The sequence below is a fragment of the Lipophrys pholis genome (genome assembly GCF_963383615.2).
Source record: "Lipophrys pholis genome assembly, chromosome: 17".
Classification (NCBI taxonomy): Eukaryota; Metazoa; Chordata; class Actinopteri; order Blenniiformes; family Blenniidae; genus Lipophrys; species Lipophrys pholis.
Window position 1 is genome coordinate 4,773,139 of NC_137643.1, and position 20,579 is coordinate 4,793,717.

Sequence of the window (20,579 nt, forward strand, 5' to 3'; positions counted from 1 at the left end):
TTTAGAGTGTTTAGAAGTACAGAAAAGTTCAAAGTAGTCTCTTCAGGTGCTCCGTTGATATCTTTATATTCTGTTTTGGTCATATTTTGCGATCCGTTTCGATTTTTCTATTCTCTATTACGTTTTTTGAACTATTACGTCACAGTATTCCCGGCGGAACTGCCAAATTAGGACATCGACACTTCGAGCAATCCGCCATTTTTGTTTCTCGCTGCGATTTTGTAGTCCAACCGAAGTTACGAGATGATAAGTGGAAATGTTCGGTTGTTGGATGTAGTAACCCACAAGCTTCGTTACACCGTCTCCCAGCATCAGAACCTTTTCGAAGTGCCTGGTTGAGTTTTTTTCTTCACAGAAATGTACCCACATCTGTGGGTAAGGTCATTTTTGTGTGCACGAAGCACTTTAAGGATGACTGCTTCAACAACCTCCGCCAGTATAAAGAAGGATTTGCCGAAAGACTTGGTCTGATTGAGCGGTCAGTTCCTTCTATCTATGGAGACGACGAACAGAGCACTTCGGTAAGCTGTATATAACGCTAAAAAGTGTGATGATAAGACGTCCCTGTCATTGTTTTGTTAGCATTAGCAGTTGCACCGTCTTCATATGTTAGCGCTGTGTGCTCGTTTTAGATTATAATGTAACTTCTGTGTTAAATAGTCATTGTAATACAGGCAGTATTGTAGTAGTGGGCATGGATGGAGAAGTTAGTGTAAATATAGTAACACACCATTGCGTTACATCCATATGAAGACGTTGTTCTGAAGGTGCATCATCGTCATTTTCATCTCGCTCCGCCGGGTCCGACTCTGGCTCCAACATGTATGGCTGGATGGACAAATCTTCCCTTGTTGACATTTTGTAAATAATGTGTGAATATAAAGTTTCTGCGCCGCTAGATAATTGTATCTGTTCTATCGAACTACAAAGATGGCCGAACAGGGTGGCGTTGAACCGAGTGTCACCTCTGCAACCTGGAGAGGAGGAGGGGTATGAAGTGTGTCATTTGCATTTGAAGAGACCGCCCCAAAACGAGATGCTCTCAGAAGCACATCAGAAAAGGGGTTGAAAAGGGGCCTGTGGAGCTATAATAATGAGGAATTCAGACCCAAGCATTGCAGTTCCGCTTTATATAGACCACAACTGTATGATTTATATGTAAAAAGGAAGGATTTAAAAGCATGATATGTCTCCTTTAAGATTAGTTATTACAGGACACCTGGATTGATTGAAGAGGAGACTTTATTTATTGTGAACGTTGTTGGTGAAGTTATGAGAAAAGACAATCTGATCAGCAATGAACCAGCTCAGGTTGTAGTTGTACAGCGTCAACATGTCTCGTGACAGAATGAGGAGAAGAGAAGCTCCGGGTCTTTTTGGACACATTCAGACTCAGAACATGCCCTCCTTGTAGCGGTGGATCAGCTCCGACACGTCCTCCTGGCACACCTTGATCCAGCCGTCCTCTCGCATGTGGTACACTGGAGACACACAAACACAGATGAACAGGAATGTCCCCCCCCTTCGCCGACACGTTCAGACGTTCTGTCATACTCACTGTTCACCACCCCGCCAGAGTACGCGTCCCTGTGTGTGGCGTGAGTGATGCCCCGCCGGCCGAGTTCGTACACCTCCTCCACCGTCATGTCCTGGCTGTAGCCGCTGTCCACCTAATAGGCATAACCGTTCCCACAGCCGGTGGAAAACATCCTGCCAGACAGACGAGTGCCGTCGTCGTCCACGTAGTACAGACCGGGGCCCTGCAGGACGGCAGGCAGTACCGGCCACAGGGCGACCAATCAGCTCAATGCCACTTAGATCCACACAAACAAGCTGCTGATATTGTTCTATCTGCAGTTTTACTGACGACAATGAAGTGAAGTTTCACAAAACATATTCAACCTTATTCAATAAGGTGCAATTGTGTGCTTATGGTGTGATCATTATTACACATATAATAGTTTTATGGGTTTTAACATGATTTCTAAACAGGCTGAAATTTAGGTTTGTTTTTATTAAGGTGTGTGGTTTTTACGTTGTTTGTGCTGAAAAAAGTGAGTAATATCTGGCAACCCTGGTGCTGACCAGCCTGCCTTCCATCTAATTCTAATGATATAATCGGAAAATAACGATATAAATCATAAAACATCCTACAATACAGGTATTGCTCACCTCTTTGTCCTCTTTGTTTGAAAAGGTGAACTTACATGGAACTAAAACATTATTTAGGGAATTACAGGATGTATCTGGGCTTTCTGCTGAAAACGGCACAGGTATAGCAGACAAACCATGAACATTACGATATTGATAAGCCTAGAACTCAACAGGACGCATCTGCAATTTACATACATTACACCTGTCAGCATCATACATGTTATAAACAACCGTTTTTAAATGTAACTGCAGTGCAAAGACAGTGTGTAGGACCTACATTGAAAGAAGCAGGTGACAGTAAGCAGGGACAGTTTATAAATTGTAGAAAGGTTCTCCATGGTAGTCACTCTCCTCTCGGCTCTCAGGTAAATACCACACGGGCTAAAATATGATTTTGAGGAGGCTGGTTTTCCCCTGATGACTTTACTTTCACTTTCACAGACACTGATCTGCTGCTTCTGTTGAGGATTTCAAAAGTTAAATATGTCAATGTTGGCTCAGTGCTAATGCAGATCTACAAAACACAACTGAATCTAAAAACAACATTGAAGTTGAACGAAGCTAAAAATGTGTTTCCATGTTGACGTTGAGAAGTTCTCAGTGTGGCCGCTAGATGGCGTCCTCCGCCAAGACTGGTGATGAGTCTCATCTCATGGAGTTGGTCACACTGTGTCCACTTCTGTTTTATGAAGACAATGACTCGTTCAGAGAAAAAACACTTGAATATTCAATGTCAAAGAATTCATCAGGTCGAGTATAAATCTATATTATCAGAAGAACACGGACACTCACAAGTGAGGAAAGTAAAACAACACAAAGTCTGAATTCTTCCAGTTTGAACCGATCAGAAGAAATGATCACTATTTTATTTAATGTATAAATAACATCGTTTGTCTGAGTAAATGTGGTGAGTTCAATTCTTTATGTGGTGCTTGTTGAATCAGAACCTGTCGTTCACTTTATCTGAGTTTTCAGTGCAACTCGACTGAAGCTTTACTGCTGAGCATCTTTAATTGTGTTCCTTGTTTTCCTTCAGAGGAATGTGGTGAAACAAGAAGACGGTGCCATGGCCAGGACAAATGAGAAAACAGCTGGAATGTGTGTGTGTGTGTTGGTCTGAGTGTGATACTGCCCATTAAATGTGAAACTCTAATTCAATGTGATGAAGTTGAACTTTAATTGAAATCATTTTAAATCCAGCTTCTGCTGAACGTTTTTAACTCCCTTGTCTGTTTAACATCCGTCTGTTTGACAGAAGCTCCGGCTTTGAGCTGCAGCTCTTTCAAACTTCCCTCTGACTGTACTGAACACGGTGGTTTACCTTCCTCCAGAGTTTAACAAAGGTTATATCCAGGACTCTGCTGATTTTGTGGCAGGGATTGTGTTGATATGTGGTGGATTTTTAATGGTGGTCCGTATTAAAATACATGTGTGCTGTGAGTCTGGACCTCTGGTCAAAAAGTTCCTCCGTCCTCTGGACTCTTTGAATCTCACTCGGTCTGTCACTGGTCCGACTCATCAAAAAGTTCACACACGGGACCTGCTGCTGTCACACAGTGTGTGAGGGTGTTTTTAAAATGTGCAGTATGACGTTGATTTGACTGTAAATCCATGAAGAAGTCAGTCAGAGTTGAAAGGTCAGGGCCACTTCATGTCTGACTGTTTCTTCTGGAGCGTCTTCACTCCAACATGCCGGTGCTCGACTCTGAACTGGAAGGAAGAAAGAGCAAAAGCAAAAGAGTCTTCTGTGTCCAAACATCCAGAAAGTGTCTTCAGATTTCTCTTTTCTCAGCAGTTTTTAGCTGCGCGGCTTCAGAGGAGCTTCACATTTTGCTGCCTGGAGGAGAAACATGATAAACATGTTGGTGTTGAAGCGACTCCACTTCTACTGTTTCATTCACTTTCTCTGGATTTCACTTTCACCTGATTGGACAAAAAAACAAAAAACAATAGACTGTTTTTCACAGTTTAACTTTACAAGTTTAACATTGATCTGGACGCCATGATGATCTCATTAAACTCTCATTCAGTCATATTGGCTTTGATGAAGGACTGTGATGTTTGGAATCATGAAATCGATTCTTGGAATTCATAAATGGAGATAAACTAATATCAGTAATTGATAGAATCAGAACAATATAATCAATAATGTGACGAGAAACCAACAGTCGTCTTCCCTACAACATAGATAGATAGATAGATAGATAGATAGATAGATAGATAGATAGATAGATAGATAGATAGATAGATAGATAGATAGATAGATAGATTGTTGAGGATCAGAGCAGAAATGCTTGAATAACTTTCAGTTTCGTTTACAGAACCTGTGTGGTTCATGTTCACCCAGCAACACTCACATTGAATTGTCATTGGTTCAGAAGCAGCTCCACGCCTCCTTTTCCTCCTTTTTCTCTCTGCTGCTTCTTGTTTCTCGGTTCAGACTCACCAAGTGTTAGAAGAGGAACACTGGACCGTCATGATGAAGCTCTTCGTGGTTCTCTTTCTGGTGGGAATCCCCTCCGCGGCTCCAGGTAGACTTCACATTCTTTCTAAAAGCTTCTACGTGGATCTGATCTGATTAAACACTGAACGAGCTTCTCTTGTTCTCAGGAAGAATCACAAGAAAACAACTATTTATTATTATTATTATTATTATTATTATTATTATTATTTGCTGTCATTAGAAGCCTCGTCGAAAGTTTGCTCTCGTCTCAAAGTTTGTGTAGAAACTGCTGGAAATAAATCCGCCTCATGCTCCATGTCGAATGTGTGTAACAGTTCGTGCTGCGCTGGATCCTGATATGAGCCACAATAGAAGGTCCTGATGTGACATAAACACAGACTGGGATTAGAATTTCTTCCAGTTTTCATAGACTTTGTTTCGTCTTCTGGGTCGTTTATTTTAAAATAAACCATCAAATACACAACCTCGTAAAGGTTAATCAAATATGAAATAAGAGACGTCGACATAACGTGGGGATTAGACATACAAGGGAAATATGGAGCAAAACGGTTAAAATGGCTAAAATGATGAAACACAAAACATAAATTGGATAAATATGTCAAAAACTGCTAAAAGACACAAGAAAATGTGTAAAGAAAAAACTGCACACATGGTTAGAAATGACGAAAAAGGAAAAAACTGCAAAACAAATGAAAAGGTAAAATAATTAAAACTGTTAATGGTTAAATAATAAAGACAGCTCAAATAAAAATAAAGTTTAAATTTGTAAAACAGCTTGAAATACTGAAAAAAGAAGGAAACAAAAATAAACTCCTCTCAAAAGAGATGAAACTGCTAAACAAGGTTAGAAAAACAGTGAAAAAGCTTCATGATGTTTCCTGTTATAAATCCTAATGAGAGATTTTCTAGATTGGACATAAAGTCCACAGCTGGATGAGCCGTGTTATCGTCCTTCTAAAGGTCCAACATGTTCTGCTGAGTTTTGCTGTAAAGTGACTAAAAGGGCTGTTTTGCTCCTAAAGCTTGCAGAGCGCTGCTCCAGTCCTTTTCAACAAGACTCAAAGTCTTTCCTCTCCTTTCTGATAAACGCTGTCACTTTGTTTACCAGCGTCACTCTGTGAGCTGCCATTTTCTCCGGGTTTCAAACATCTGGCCCGTGGAACGTTGGAATCAAACCGCCGTCAGCGGCTCCTCACGTTCCGGAGGACGGGAAGTGAAGGAGTGAAATAAATCGTGAAGTAATGAGTGAAATGTGTCGTTCGTTGGTTTGATGTGAAACATGAAAACGAGGCTGTTTGTGGCTCCTCCACTCAAACATTTTGGTTTTTTTTTTAAAATCCTCCAACAGCAGAACAAACTGGGCTTCGATTCAAATCTAATGAAACAGTAGAAAAGAGAGAGGAGATGCTCTTTGAATCACATGGAACCAGAAACCTGGTGGATTGATTCTAAATGTGGTCTTCATCTTTTTCTTCCAGCGCTTCACTCTCTGAAGTATTTCTACACGGCGTCCTCTCAAGTACCAAACTTTCCAGAGTTTGTGGGTGTTGGTCTGGTTGATGAATATCAGATTGTTCACTACGACAGCGACTCCAGGACAACAGTGCTCAAGCAGGACTGGATGAATGAAGCCATAGACTCACAGTACTATGAGAGGAACACTGCAAACTTCATGGGAGATCAGCAGATCTTCAAATCAAACATTGAGACCGCGAAGCGGCGCTTCAACCAAACTGGAGGTTTGTCTGAACTGTTTCTTCTTCGCTGGTCTTCATCGTGTCGACTGTTTCTCATGAGTTGTATAAATGTTGCTTTCAGACGACAGATTGAGCAACTTGACTTCTTCTTCTTCTTCTTCTGTCTGGATCAAGTTCACACACACACACACACACACACACACACACACACACACACACACACACACACACACACACACACACACACACACACACACACACACACACAGTTTGCATGTTCGCCACAGTCACGTCACTTTACGCTCAGTTTGTCGTCTGAAACACAAAAAAACATCAAAAAAGTGGATAAACGGCGGCAGAAATCCAGAGAAAAGCTCTTTTCTGTCCGATCACAGCTTGTTTGGACTGTTTGAGTTTTTCTTTTCCTTTTTCTACTCGTTCACTCAGTTTCTTCTTGGAACTTCTCAGAGAAACTTGTTAAATCAACGAGCTTAAACTGGCGTTAGCTTGTCAAATAAACTAACTTCAACTGGAACTAGGAAAAAATCATAAACACGATTTGGGGCAATATTGAAATCACGATTATTTACACGATTATGTCTTTGAATTTGGAACAGCATTTATTGAACGTGTTTAAAAAAAAAAAAAAGAGTCTCCTGTTAAATATATAAAAATATCTTTTAATGTAGTAATGAGAAATAAACTGTTGTACTGCGCTCAATGTTTTGAAAACAATAAATAAATAAAATACAACAAGAGATAGATATACTTCAATAAATCTTGATTCTATATTTATATTGCCTTGCCGCTCAGTAAAGCAGCGGCGGTCTTGCGCGGCTCCTTCTCAGTGTGGACGCAGTGTGGTGAGGCTGTCCTCTGGTCTGGCTGCAGGAGGGACGGACTGTCAGACTGACCGCAGGTCTGTCAATGCTTCAGGACGGGGGACGGGCTCACAGCGGGACCCGCTGCTCGTTGACCACAGTGACTGCAGAACCAGACGTGTTTTCACGTCAGAGTCGCCAAACACGCTAGAAAGTCGCCAGTAACACCAGGAAAAGTCGCCAGATTTAGCGAGAAAGTCGCCAAGTTGGCGAGAGTGCTGGTCTCTGAAGGAAAACACCACATTGTGGTGATCAGTTAAGTTCAGAATTCACCCAGTTACCGTGGGGTGGTGGGGAACTTTATTTTGTAGAGAGGCGGGGTTTCTGGTCGGAAGTATTTTGGTGTTACACGGCGTGTGCGCTCTCATGTTGGAGAGAAAGAGAAAAGAAAAGAGTTACTGAGAAGTGTGGTTGGAAGGAGAATAAAGTTTGGAGTTCCTCGCTGAACACGCCGCCTCCGACTCTCGTTCATCGGCTCGACAACGTCATCGTTTCTCCTCGATTAGATGGATTTTGAGATCGTCTGGAGCCGTAATCGTAATCCCGATTAAGATTAGATTAATTGAGCAGCCCTGATTAAAAGATAATTCAAATAGTGTATCGATGGAATTAAACTATTGTTTTCAAAATATTAAGTCAGACTTACAGTTTTACAGTATGATGTTGCATTTCTAAATAAAATCTATTTGGAAATTAGAATATAACCAAACACTCTTATTTCAAGTAGAATTAACTCACTTTGAAACACAAAACAACTTTGAAAATTCAAGAGGACACCTTATTTCAAGGTGGAATAACTCCAAAATTCCAAGATGTCCTGGGGTCATTCCACTTCACAGTGATAGTAGACTTCTGCAAGATGCCACTCAGTCAGTATGAAGTAATTCTGATTTGTCGTTTCAAAATAAAACAAGTTTAAAAATTAGAATATGACATCTTTTCGCCTGATTTCAACTCAAAATAATTCCAAAATTGCTAGTTGTCCCATCGTCATTCCATATATGGTGATAGTACACCATCCCAGGATACCACTCAGTCAGTGTGAAGGAAATCTGATGTGTTGTTTCAAAATAAAATGCAATAGAAAATTTGATTTATGACATCTTTTGACTTGATTTCAAGGTGGAGTAACTCAGTAATTCCTACTTGTACCGGGGTCAGTCAGTGCCACTCTGTCAGTATGAATTAATTCTGAGGTATCGTTTCAAAATAAAATGTAATGGTGTTAGATTCCAATTTTCAGTTGCATTCTATTTTGAAACGATACATCAGAATTCCTTCATACTGATTGAGTGGCATCTTGGGATGTTTACTATCACTGTGATGTGGAATAACCCCAGGACAACCAGGAATTTTGGAGTTATTACACCTTGAAATCAGGTGTTGGATTCCAATTTTCAATTGCATTTTATTTTGAAACGATACATCAGAATTCCTTCATACTGATTGAGTGGCATCTTGGGATGGTTTACTACCACTGTAATGTGGAATAACCCCAGGACAACCAGGAATTTTGGAGTTATTCCACCTTGAAATCAAGTGAAAATATGTCACATCCCAATTTTCAAACTTGTTTTATTTTGATATGACACATCAGAATAACTTCATACTGACTGAGTGGCATCTAGGGATGTTCTACTATCGCTGTGATGTGGAATGACCCCAGGACAACAAGGATTTTTTTAAGTATTCCACCTCGAAATCAGTTGCCACATTTAAATTTTCAATTGCAATTTATTTTGAAAAGACACATCAGAATTCCTTCATACTGATTGAGTGGTATCCTGGGATGGTCTACTATCACTGTGATGTGGAATGATCCCGGGAAAACTAGGATTTTTTAAATTATTCCACCTCGAAATCAGGTGTTAATTCCAATTTTCAAATACATTTTATTTTGAAACGACACATCAGAATTCCTTCATACTGACTGAGTGGCATCCTGGGATGGTCTACTATTATTGTGATGTGGAATGATCCCGGGACAACTAGGATTTTCTTAATTATTCCACCTCGAAATCAGGTGTTAATTCCAATTTCAATTACATTTTATTTTGAAACGACACATCAGAATTCCTTCATACTGATTGAGTGGTGTCCTGGGATGTTTACTATCACTGTAATGTGGAATAACCCCAGGACAACCAGGAATTTTGGAGTTATTACACCTTGAAATCAGGTGTTGGATTCCAATTTTCAATTGCATTTTATTTTGAAACGATACATCAGAATTCCTTCATACTGATTGAGTGGCATCTTGGGATGTTTACTATCACTGTGATGTGGAATAACCCCAGGACAACCAGGAATTTTGGAGTTATTACACCTTGAAATCAGGTGTTGGATTCCAATTTTCAATTTCATTTTATTTTGAAATGATACATCAGAATTCCTTCATACTGATTGAGTGGCATCTTGGGATGGTTTACTACCACTGTAATGTGGAATAACCCCAGGACAACCAGGAATTTTGGAGTTATTCCACCTTGAAATCAAGTGAAAATATGTCACATCCCAATTTTCAAACTTGTTTTATTTTGAAATGACACATCAGAATAACTTCATACTGACTGAGTGGCATCTAGGGATGTTCTACTATCGCTGTGATGTGGAATGACCCCAGGACAACAAGGATTTTTTTAAGTATTCCACCTCGAAATCAGTTGCCACATTTAAATTTTCAATTGCAATTTATTTTGAAAAGACACATCAGAATTCCTTCATACTGATTGAGTGGTATCCTGGGATGGTCTACTATCACTGTGATGTGGAATGATCCCGGGAAAACTAGGATTTTTTAAATTATTCCACCTCGAAATCAGGTGTTAATTCCAATTTTCAAATACATTTTATTTTGAAACGACACATCAGAATTCCTTCATACTGACTGAGTGGCATCCTGGGATGGTCTACTATTATTGTGATGTGGAATGATCCCGGGACAACTAGGATTTTCTTAATTATTCCACCTCGAAATCAGGTGTTAATTCCAATTTCAATTACATTTTATTTTGAAACGACACATCAGAATTCCTTCATACTGATTGAGTGGTGTCCTGGGATGGTCTACTATCACTGTGGTGTGGAACGACCCCAGGGTAACTTGGAATTTTAGAGTTATTCCACCTCGAAATTAGGTGTTACATTTCCATTTTCAAAGTAGTTTTGTTTTGAAATGATACATTAGAATTCCTTCATACTGATTGAGTGGCATCCTGGGATGGTCTACTATCACTGTGATGTGGAATGACCCCCGGACAACTAGGATTTTCTTAATTATTCCACCTCGAAATCAGCGTTAATTCCAATTTCAATTACATTTTATTTTTAAACGACACATCAGAATTCCTTCATACTGATTGAGTGGTGTCCTGGGATGGTCTACTATCACTGTGATCTGGAATGACCCCAGGACAACAATAAATTTTGGAGTTATTCCATCTTGAAATCAGGTGTTACATTTCAAATTTCAAACTTGTTTTATTTTGAATTGACACATCAGAATTCCTTCATACTGATTGAGTGGCATCTTGGGATGGTTTACTACCACTGTAATGTGGAATAACCCCAGGACAACCAGGAATTTTGGAGTTATTCCACCTTGAAATCAAGTGAAAATATGTCACATCCCAATTTTCAAACTTGTTTTATTTTGAAACGACACATCAGAATAACTTCATACTGACTGAGTGGCATCTAGGGATGTTCTACTATCGCTGTGATGTGGAATGACCCCAGGACAACAAGGATTTTTTTAAGTATTCCACCTCGAAATCAGTTGTCACATTTAAATTTTCAATTGCAATTTATTTTGAAAAGACACATCAGAATTCCTTCATACTGATTGAGTGGTATCCTGGGATGGTCTACTATCACTGTGATGTGGAATGATCACGGGAAAACTAGGATTTTTTAAATTATTCCACCTCGAAATCAGGTGTTACATTCCAATTTTCAAATACATTTTATTTTGAAACGACACATCAGAATTCCTTCATACTGACTGAGTGGCATCCTGGGATGGTCTACTATTATTGTGATGTGGAATGATCCCGGGACAACTAGGATTTTCTTAATTATTCCACCTCGAAATCAGGTGTTAATTCCAATTTCAATTACATTTTATTTTATTTTGAAACGACACATCAGAATTCATTCATACTGACTGAGTGGTGTCCTGGGATGGTCTACTATCACTGTGATCTGGAATGACCCCAGGACAACAATAAATTTTGGAGTTATTCCATCTTGAAATCAGGTGTTACATTCCAAATTTCAAACTTGTTTTATTTTGAATTGACACATCAGAATTCCTTCATACTTATTGAGTGGCATCCTGGGATGGCCTACTATCACTGTGATGTGGAATGATCACGGGAAAACTAGGATTTTTAAATGATTCCAGCTCGAAATCAGTGTTAATTCCAATTTTCAATTACATTTTATTTTATTTTGAAACGACACATCAGAATTCATTCATACTGACTGAGTGGTGTCCTGGGATGGTCTACTATCACTGTGGTGTGGAATGACCCCAGGGTAACTCGGGATTTTGGAGTTATTCCACCTCGAAATTAGGTGTTACATTTCAATTTTCAAAGTAGTTTTCTTTTGAAATGATACATTAGAATTCCTTCATACTGACTGAGTGGTGTCCTGGGATGGTCTACTATCACTGTGATCTGGAATGACCCCAGGACAACAATAAATTTTGGAGTTATTCCATCTTGAAATCAGGTGTTACATTCCAAATTTCAAACTTGTTTTATTTTGAATTGACACATCAGAATACCTTCATACTGATTGAGTGGCATCCTGGGATGGCCTACTATCACTGTGATGTGGAATGATCACGGGAAAACTAGGATTTTTAAATGATTCCAGCTCGAAATCAGGTGTTAATTCCAATTTTCAATTACATTTTATTTTATTTTGAAACGACACATCAGAATTCATTCATACTGACTGAGTGGCATCTTGGGATGGTCTACTATCATTGTGATGTGGAATGATCCCGGGACAACTAGGATTTTTATAATTATTCCACCTCGAAATCAGGTGTTAATTCCAATTTTCAATTACATTTTATTTTGAAACGACACATCAGAATTCCTTCATAGTGATTGAGTGGCATCCTGGGATGATCTACTATCACTGTGATGTGGAATGATCCCGGGAAAACTAGGATTTTTTAAATTATTCCACCTCGAAATCAAGTGTTTATTCCAATTTTCAATTACATTTCATTTCATTTTGAAACGACACATCAGAATTCCTTCATACTGATTGAGTGGTGTCCTGGGATAGTCTACTATCACTGGGGTGTGGAACAACCCCAGAGTAACTCGGAATTTTGGAGTTATTCCACCTCGAAATTAGGTGTTACATTTACATTTTCAAAGTAGTTTTGTTTCGAAATGATACATTAGAATTCCTTCATACTGATTGAGTGGCATCCTGGGATGGTCTACTATCACTGTGATGTGGAATGACCTGCAGACAACTAGGAATTTTTGGGTGATTCCACTTCGAAATCAGGTGTTACATTTCAATTTTCAAACTTGTTTTATTTTGAAACGACACCTCAGAATTCCTTCATACTCACTGAGTGGCATCCTGGGCTGGACTACTATCACTGTGATGTGGAATGACCCCGGGAAAACTAGGAATTTTGTAGTTATTACACCTTGAAATCAGGTGTTGGATTCCAATTTTCAATTGCATTTTATTTTGAAATGATACATCAGAATTCCTTCATACTGACTGAGTGGCATCTTGGGATGGTTTACTATCACTTTGATGTGGAATGATCCCGGGAAAACTAGGATTTTTTTAATTATTCCACCTCGAAATCAGGTGTTAATTCCAATTTTCAAATACATTTTATTTTGAAACGACACATCAGAATTCCTTCATACTGACTGAGTGGCATCCTGGGATGGTCTACTATTATTGTGATGTGGAATGATCCCGGGACAACTAGGATTTTCTTAATTATTCCACCTCGAAATCAGGTGTTAATTCCAATTTCAATTACATTTTATTTTGAAACGACACATCAGAATTCCTTCATACTGACTGAGTGGCATCCTGGGATGGTCTACTATTATTGTGATGTGGAATGATCCCGGGACAACTAGGATTTTCTTAATTATTCCACCTCGAAATCAGGTGTTAATTCCAATTTCAATTACATTTTATTTTATTTTGAAACGACACATCAGAATTCATTCATACTGACTGAGTGGTGTCCTGGGATGGTCTACTATCACTGTGATCTGGAATGACCCCAGGACAACAATAAATTTTGGAGTTATTCCATCTTGAAATCAGGTGTTACATTCCAAATTTCAAACTTGTTTTATTTTGAATTGACACATCAGAATTCCTTCATACTTATTGAGTGGCATCCTGGGATGGCCTACTATCACTGTGATGTGGAATGATCACGGGAAAACTAGGATTTTTAAATGATTCCAGCTCGAAATCAGTGTTAATTCCAATTTTCAATTACATTTTATTTTATTTTGAAACGACACATCAGAATTCATTCATACTGACTGAGTGGTGTCCTGGGATGGTCTACTATCACTGTGGTGTGGAATGACCCCAGGGTAACTCGGGATTTTGGAGTTATTCCACCTCGAAATTAGGTGTTACATTTCAATTTTCAAAGTAGTTTTCTTTTGAAATGATACATTAGAATTCCTTCATACTGACTGAGTGGTGTCCTGGGATGGTCTACTATCACTGTGATCTGGAATGACCCCAGGACAACAATAAATTTTGGAGTTATTCCATCTTGAAATCAGGTGTTACATTCCAAATTTCAAACTTGTTTTATTTTGAATTGACACATCAGAATACCTTCATACTGATTGAGTGGCATCCTGGGATGGCCTACTATCACTGTGATGTGGAATGATCACGGGAAAACTAGGATTTTTAAATGATTCCAGCTCGAAATCAGGTGTTAATTCCAATTTTCAATTACATTTTATTTTATTTTGAAACGACACATCAGAATTCATTCATACTGACTGAGTGGCATCTTGGGATGGTCTACTATCATTGTGATGTGGAATGATCCCGGGACAACTAGGATTTTTATAATTATTCCACCTCGAAATCAGGTGTTAATTCCAATTTTCAATTACATTTTATTTTGAAACGACACATCAGAATTCCTTCATAGTGATTGAGTGGCATCCTGGGATGATCTACTATCACTGTGATGTGGAATGATCCCGGGAAAACTAGGATTTTTTAAATTATTCCACCTCGAAATCAAGTGTTTATTCCAATTTTCAATTACATTTCATTTCATTTTGAAACGACACATCAGAATTCCTTCATACTGATTGAGTGGTGTCCTGGGATAGTCTACTATCACTGGGGTGTGGAACAACCCCAGAGTAACTCGGAATTTTGGAGTTATTCCACCTCGAAATTAGGTGTTACATTTACATTTTCAAAGTAGTTTTGTTTCGAAATGATACATTAGAATTCCTTCATACTGATTGAGTGGCATCCTGGGATGGTCTACTATCACTGTGATGTGGAATGACCTGCAGACAACTAGGAATTTTTGGGTGATTCCACTTCGAAATCAGGTGTTACATTTCAATTTTCAAACTTGTTTTATTTTGAAACGACACCTCAGAATTCCTTCATACTCACTGAGTGGCATCCTGGGCTGGACTACTATCACTGTGATGTGGAATGACCCCGGGAAAACTAGGAATTTTGTAGTTATTACACCTTGAAATCAGGTGTTGGATTCCAATTTTCAATTGCATTTTATTTTGAAATGATACATCAGAATTCCTTCATACTGACTGAGTGGCATCTTGGGATGGTTTACTATCACTTTGATGTGGAATGATCCCGGGAAAACTAGGATTTTTTAAATTATTCCACCTCGAAATCAGGTGTTAATTCCAATTTTCAAATACATTTTATTTTGAAACGACACATCAGAATTCCTTCATACTGACTGAGTGGCATCCTGGGATGGTCTACTATTATTGTGATGTGGAATGATCCCGGGACAACTAGGATTTTCTTAATTATTCCACCTCGAAATCAGGTGTTAATTCCAATTTCAATTACATTTTATTTTGAAACGACACATCAGAATTCCTTCATACTGATTGAGTGGTGTCCTGGGATGGTCTACTATCACTGTGGTGTGGAACAACCCAAGGGTAACTCGGAATTTTGGAGTTATTCCACCTCGAAATTAGGTGTTACATTTCCATTTTCAAAGTAGTTTTGTTTTGAAATGATACATTAGAATTCCTTCATACTGATTGAGTGGCATCCAGGGATGGTCTACTATCACTGTGATGTGGAATGATCCCGGGACAACTAGGAATTGTTGAATTATTCCACCTTGAAATCAGGTGTTATTCCAATTTTCAATTACATTTTATTTTGAAATGACACATCAGAATTCCTTCATACTGACTGAGTGGCATCTTGGGATGGTCTACCATCACTGTGATGTGGAATGATCCCGGGACGACAATACATTTTTGAGTTATTCCATCTTGAAATCAGGTGTTAATTTTCAATTTTCAAAGTAGTTTTGTTTTGAAATGATACTTTAAAATTCCTTCATACTGACTGAGTGGCATCTTGGGATGGTCTACTATCACTGTGATGTGGAAAGACCCGGGATAACATGGAATTTTGGAGTTGTTCCGCCTTGAAATCAGGCAGTGTTTGATTATATTCAAATTTTCAAAGGCATTTTATTTGGGAAAAACATATCAAAAATAGGAATAAAATAAAGTTTTACTTAATATCATGTTTAAAAGACTATTTAATATTCCACACAAACATTAATTAAATCAACCTTTCGTCCTACTACCTTTCTCATATGGTTGGGCATTATGTATTTAATTACTTATTTTTGGCTTTGCTTTGCTATGTTTATTTGCTTTGTGTGTTTTTATTTAATGTTTATTGTTATTATTCAGAATAATCAAAATAGTGGCCACATGTCTGAAATAAACCTTCATTCTGTTCAAAAAAATCAATTCAAAACCTTTTATAAGTGCGTTTTAGCTTGAATAAATCATTCTTTATAGAAATTCACAAGCATTCCTGGCGACGTGATTGGAGCTTTTATTTTGAAGACAGTTGGCAGAACTAGTACACTGCATAGTTAAGTATTGACAAAAGCTGACAGCCGCACGGCCGCCTCACTTGACTTGGTTTTTGAAACTGTGGGCTGGTTTGACCACAGTCAAATTAGGGACGGGGGAAACTCCGCCCAAAATAACGTTGATTAAAACCCGCTGGCATTAGCTTGTGAAATAAACTAGCTTAAACGAGAACTAACATGTTAATTAAACTAGCATTAGCTTATTAAATAAACTAGCTTAAACTAGAACTAACATGTTAAATAAACTAGCTTAAACTTACTTATTAGCTAGCTAGCTTGTTAAATTAGCACTAGCCTGTTAAATTAGCACTAGCATTTTAAATTAGCACTAGCTTGTTACATTAGCACTAGCATTTTAAATTAGCACTAGCTTGTTACATTAGCACTAGCTTGTTATATTAGCACTAGCTTGCTATATTAGCACGAGCTTGTTACATTAGCACTAGCTTGTTAAATTAGCACTAGCTTGCTATATTAGCACTAGCATGTTATATTAGCACTAGCTTGTTATATTAGCACTAGCTTGTTATATTAGCACTAGCTTGCTATATTAGCACGAGCTTGTTACATTAGCACTAGCTTGTTAAATTAGCACTAGCTTGCTATATTAGCACTAGCATGTTATATTAGCACTAGCTTGTTATATTAGCACTAGCTTGTTATATTAGCACTAGCTTGCTATATTAGCACTAGCTTGTTATATTAGCACTAGCTTGCTATATTAGCACTAGCTTGTTAGCCAGCTAATTGTCTCATTAAAAGACTTTTCAGTTTGTTGGAACAAACAAAGTGTGAGGACATGAAGAACGTCTCTTCATGAGATCGTTGCTTCGCTCTACAAAGTTGATGATGAATGAAAATCCTGAGTGACGATGAGAAACATCAACATGAGGCTGAATCCAGATGAAATGAGAGGAAGTGTTGAGATGCATGTTTGTCCAGAGATCTGTGGAAGTTTCTTCTTTATTCAAACCAACAACTAACTGTGTGTGTGTGTGTGTGTGTGTGTGTGTGTGTGTGTGTGTGTGTGTGTGTGTGTGTGTGTGTGTGTGTGTCAGGTGTTCATGTTTTCCAGAAGATGTATGGTTGTGAATGGGACGATGAAACTGATAAAGTGAACGGATTTCATCAGTTCGGTTTCGATGGAGAAGATTTCATATCTTTAGACCTGAAGACAGAGACGTGGATCGCTCCAGTACCACAGGCTGTCCCCTCCAAACACAAGTGGGACAATAACAAAGCACAGTTGGCTTATCTTAAAAACTATTTCACCAAAGAATGTCCTGAGTGGCTGAAGAAGTATGTGAACTTTGGGAAGAGCTCACTGATGAGAAAAGGTAAAATCACATGAGCTGCTGCTCTTTAGTTTTTCTCTTCCTCTTGTGTTTCTCTCTCTCCTGCCGACTCAATATCCTCCTGCTGTTTTCTCTTTCTCTGCTTTCATTTTCCTTCCTGCTCTGCCTCTCAGCATTTCCTCTCGTCTCTCCATCTTGACTTCCTCCTTTAACGCCACATTCTTTCCTCCGTCACACTTTACAAGGCGCATTTATTCTCAGCTGTAGTGAATTCCATGTCGGGTCCATGACATGAGAGAGAACCTGATGTTCTCCAGCAGCTGAGAACCAAATAAAGTGAGTGTTGTTTCTTCCTGGTTGTTCTCCAGAGCTTCCCTCCAGAGTGTCTCTCCTCCAGAAGACTCCCTCCTCTCCGGTCACCTGCCACGCCACAGGTTTCTACCCCGACAGAGCCGACTTGTTCTGGAAGAAAGACGAGGAGGAGCTCCATGAGGACGTGGACAGAGGAGAGATCCTCCCCAACCATGACGGAACCTTCCAGATGAGCGTTGATCTGGATCTTTCATCGGTCAAAGCTGAAGACTGGGGGAGGTACAGCTGTGTGTTTCATCTGGCTGGAGTTAAAGAGGACGTCCTCAAACCACTGGACAAACGTCACATCCTGACCAACCACCCTGGTGAGAGACACATTCTGTCTTTCTTCTCTTCTGACAGTTTGAACGTAGAACATCTTCTAAAGTGTGTGTGTGTGTGTGTGTGTGTGTGTGTGTGTGTGTGTGTGTGTGTGTGTGTGTGTGTGTGTGTGTGTGTGTGTGTGTGTGTGTGTGTGTGTGTGTGTGTCCGCAGAGTTTCCCATTGGACCTGTTGTTGGAGGTGTTGTTGCTGTTCTGGTCGTCGTGGCAGGAATCATCGGATTCATCATCTGGAGAAAGAAAAATGACGGTAAAGAAGAAACTTTCTTTTACTTTCAGTGGAAAAGAGGCTTTTCAAAAACTTTCTTCATGAAATGAATCTTTCACAGCAGCAGAACTTTTAGGATTTTGTTTCCGTTCTTTGATGAGAGATTTTCAGTTGTCATAGTGACTCATCAAGTTTAGTTTGAGTCGTCCAGACGGGACAGGAAGCTCAGTATTAGTGTCAGAAACACTCCACACTGCCGTCAGCAGACTCTCCATGTTCACAGTGGAAGAGACACAACAGATAAACAACAGATAAACAACAGATAAACAACAGATAAACAACAGATAAACACCTTTTATTGTTGTTTCTGAGCATAAATAGTGAACCAACTCTGTCTCTTCCTGTCTTTCAGGGTTCAAACCCACCAGCAGTGAGTACTTTACTATTTCCTCCAGTCAGGAGGCTTCAATGTGATTTTCTGTTACTTCATGTTGTTTCACTGAGAACAAGTTTTCCTCTTTGACACTTTAAACTTTGTCTTCCAGCCTCTGAGACTTCCTCTTCGTCAGGAGACGATCCAGCCGTGAAGAAAGTGAGTCCATCAAGTGGACGGATGTCATAAATACGCCGTGTTCACAGACAAATGGATTCAAAGGTGAAAAGTGGATTTTAATCCAACTAACAGATGTATTATTTGTCTTTATTTGTCTTGACAGGGGACCGGCGAGGAGCAAAGCATGTTAAAACCCACTGCATGAGCAAGAGGCTCCCAGTCATTCAGTCTCACGGATAAAAAGCTCAAACAAATGATTGAAATGTTTGAGACTCGTCAGGTTGACACTGCTCTCCATGATTCTACGTTCTTCATCTGTGTGTGTTCACTTTGGTTTAGTGGGAATGTTGTCGCAGGTTGTGGGTGTTTTAGTGGTTTTGATGCCGTTGCAGTGTGAGCAGATAAAAGTCCAGCTGGAAATAAAGAAATAAAGAATTAAAGACCGGCTGGTTGAACAGTTTGTACAGGATGCTGGATGTCTAGTTTAAAATGTCAAACTAGTGAGGACTTAGTGTTTATATTATCTTACATTCAGTTCCAGTTTAAAAATTGATGCATTATATTAATTTATAGAAACATTATTGAAGCAACTTTACATTGAAAACTGGTTGTTTCAGTTCCAAAATATAAATAGAAGAATTAAACCTTGTCATGAAATGAATGCAACGGCTTCAATGTAATTTTCCATTTTCTGTAAATATTGATTTAGAATATTTCTAACCAAGCGATGAGGACGAGGAGATTACTTTAATCCAGGTTGGATTTAGTAGATTTCTATCATTTCTACTCCTGATTAGAGAATCAATCTGCTTCATTCAGAATCACTTGTTGGTTTTCATCAGTTTGTTTTGATTTTCATTTTATCTGATATTGTGAAATGTGTTTTTGGTTTGTTTCATATTCACTGCAGAAACAAGTTGATCTTTCTTTTATTCAACAGCAATCAGTTACTCAGATTACGTTTTGGGTTGGTGTAATGAGATGTTTTGGTCTTTGAGTTTTTGTGTCTCTGAATAAAGTTTTCCACAATCCCAACTACCTGTGTGGTTTTTATTATTGACATATTGGACTGAGATATTTTCAGACATTAAGAGTTGCAGGGTTTTTTTCTCGGATCTCTAAATGTGGGCGTTGTTCTTTTCCTGTGACCAAAACCTGACGGCCTGTAATCTGCCCGGCAACTGATGACGAGTTCAGCGTTTTCTCACAGGAAGCAGAATACTGCAGTTTCTGTTTTCATTAATAAACTCTAAAGAAACAGAATTTCACTGTAATTATTATTTGGTTTTTTATCTTGAAACAACAGTTGGTAATTTTTTTAAATTGTAAAACAAACAAATCTCCGCGTATATTTGAAGAGGGAAGGAGTCTTGTTTTTAATTGTTTTACTGTGGAAAAACCCCTGAAGATGAATTTGCACCAACGCCAGTGACACAACAGCTCTTTGTTCTAAATACAATCTT

The 20,579-nt window shown here is 38.9% G+C and overlaps 1 protein-coding gene and 1 long non-coding RNA gene across 2 annotated transcripts; one reads left to right on the forward strand and one right to left on the reverse strand.

Annotated features, from left to right (window-relative positions):
* Positions 1–1,226: 1,226 nt before the first annotated feature.
* Positions 1,227–2,510, reverse strand: LOC308122694. The gene is made up of 3 exons (XR_013936164.1): positions 2,432–2,510; positions 1,559–1,760; positions 1,227–1,481 (listed from the first exon to the last, which is right to left on the reverse strand). It is a non-coding gene; the product is annotated as an uncharacterized lncRNA (long non-coding RNA).
* Positions 2,511–4,471: 1,961 nt separating this feature from the next.
* LOC308122691 (major histocompatibility complex class I-related gene protein-like) lies at positions 4,472–20,151 on the forward strand. Its single transcript, XM_080484693.1, has 8 exons — positions 4,472–4,685; positions 6,097–6,357; positions 17,427–17,705; positions 18,032–18,340; positions 18,510–18,605; positions 18,976–18,993; positions 19,109–19,155; positions 19,280–20,151. The coding sequence occupies exons 1-8, from the start codon at positions 4,631–4,633 to the stop codon at positions 19,319–19,321; spliced, it is 1,107 nt and encodes a 368-aa protein (XP_080340819.1). The 5' UTR covers positions 4,472–4,630; the 3' UTR covers positions 19,322–20,151.
* Positions 20,152–20,579: the final 428 nt, after the last annotated feature.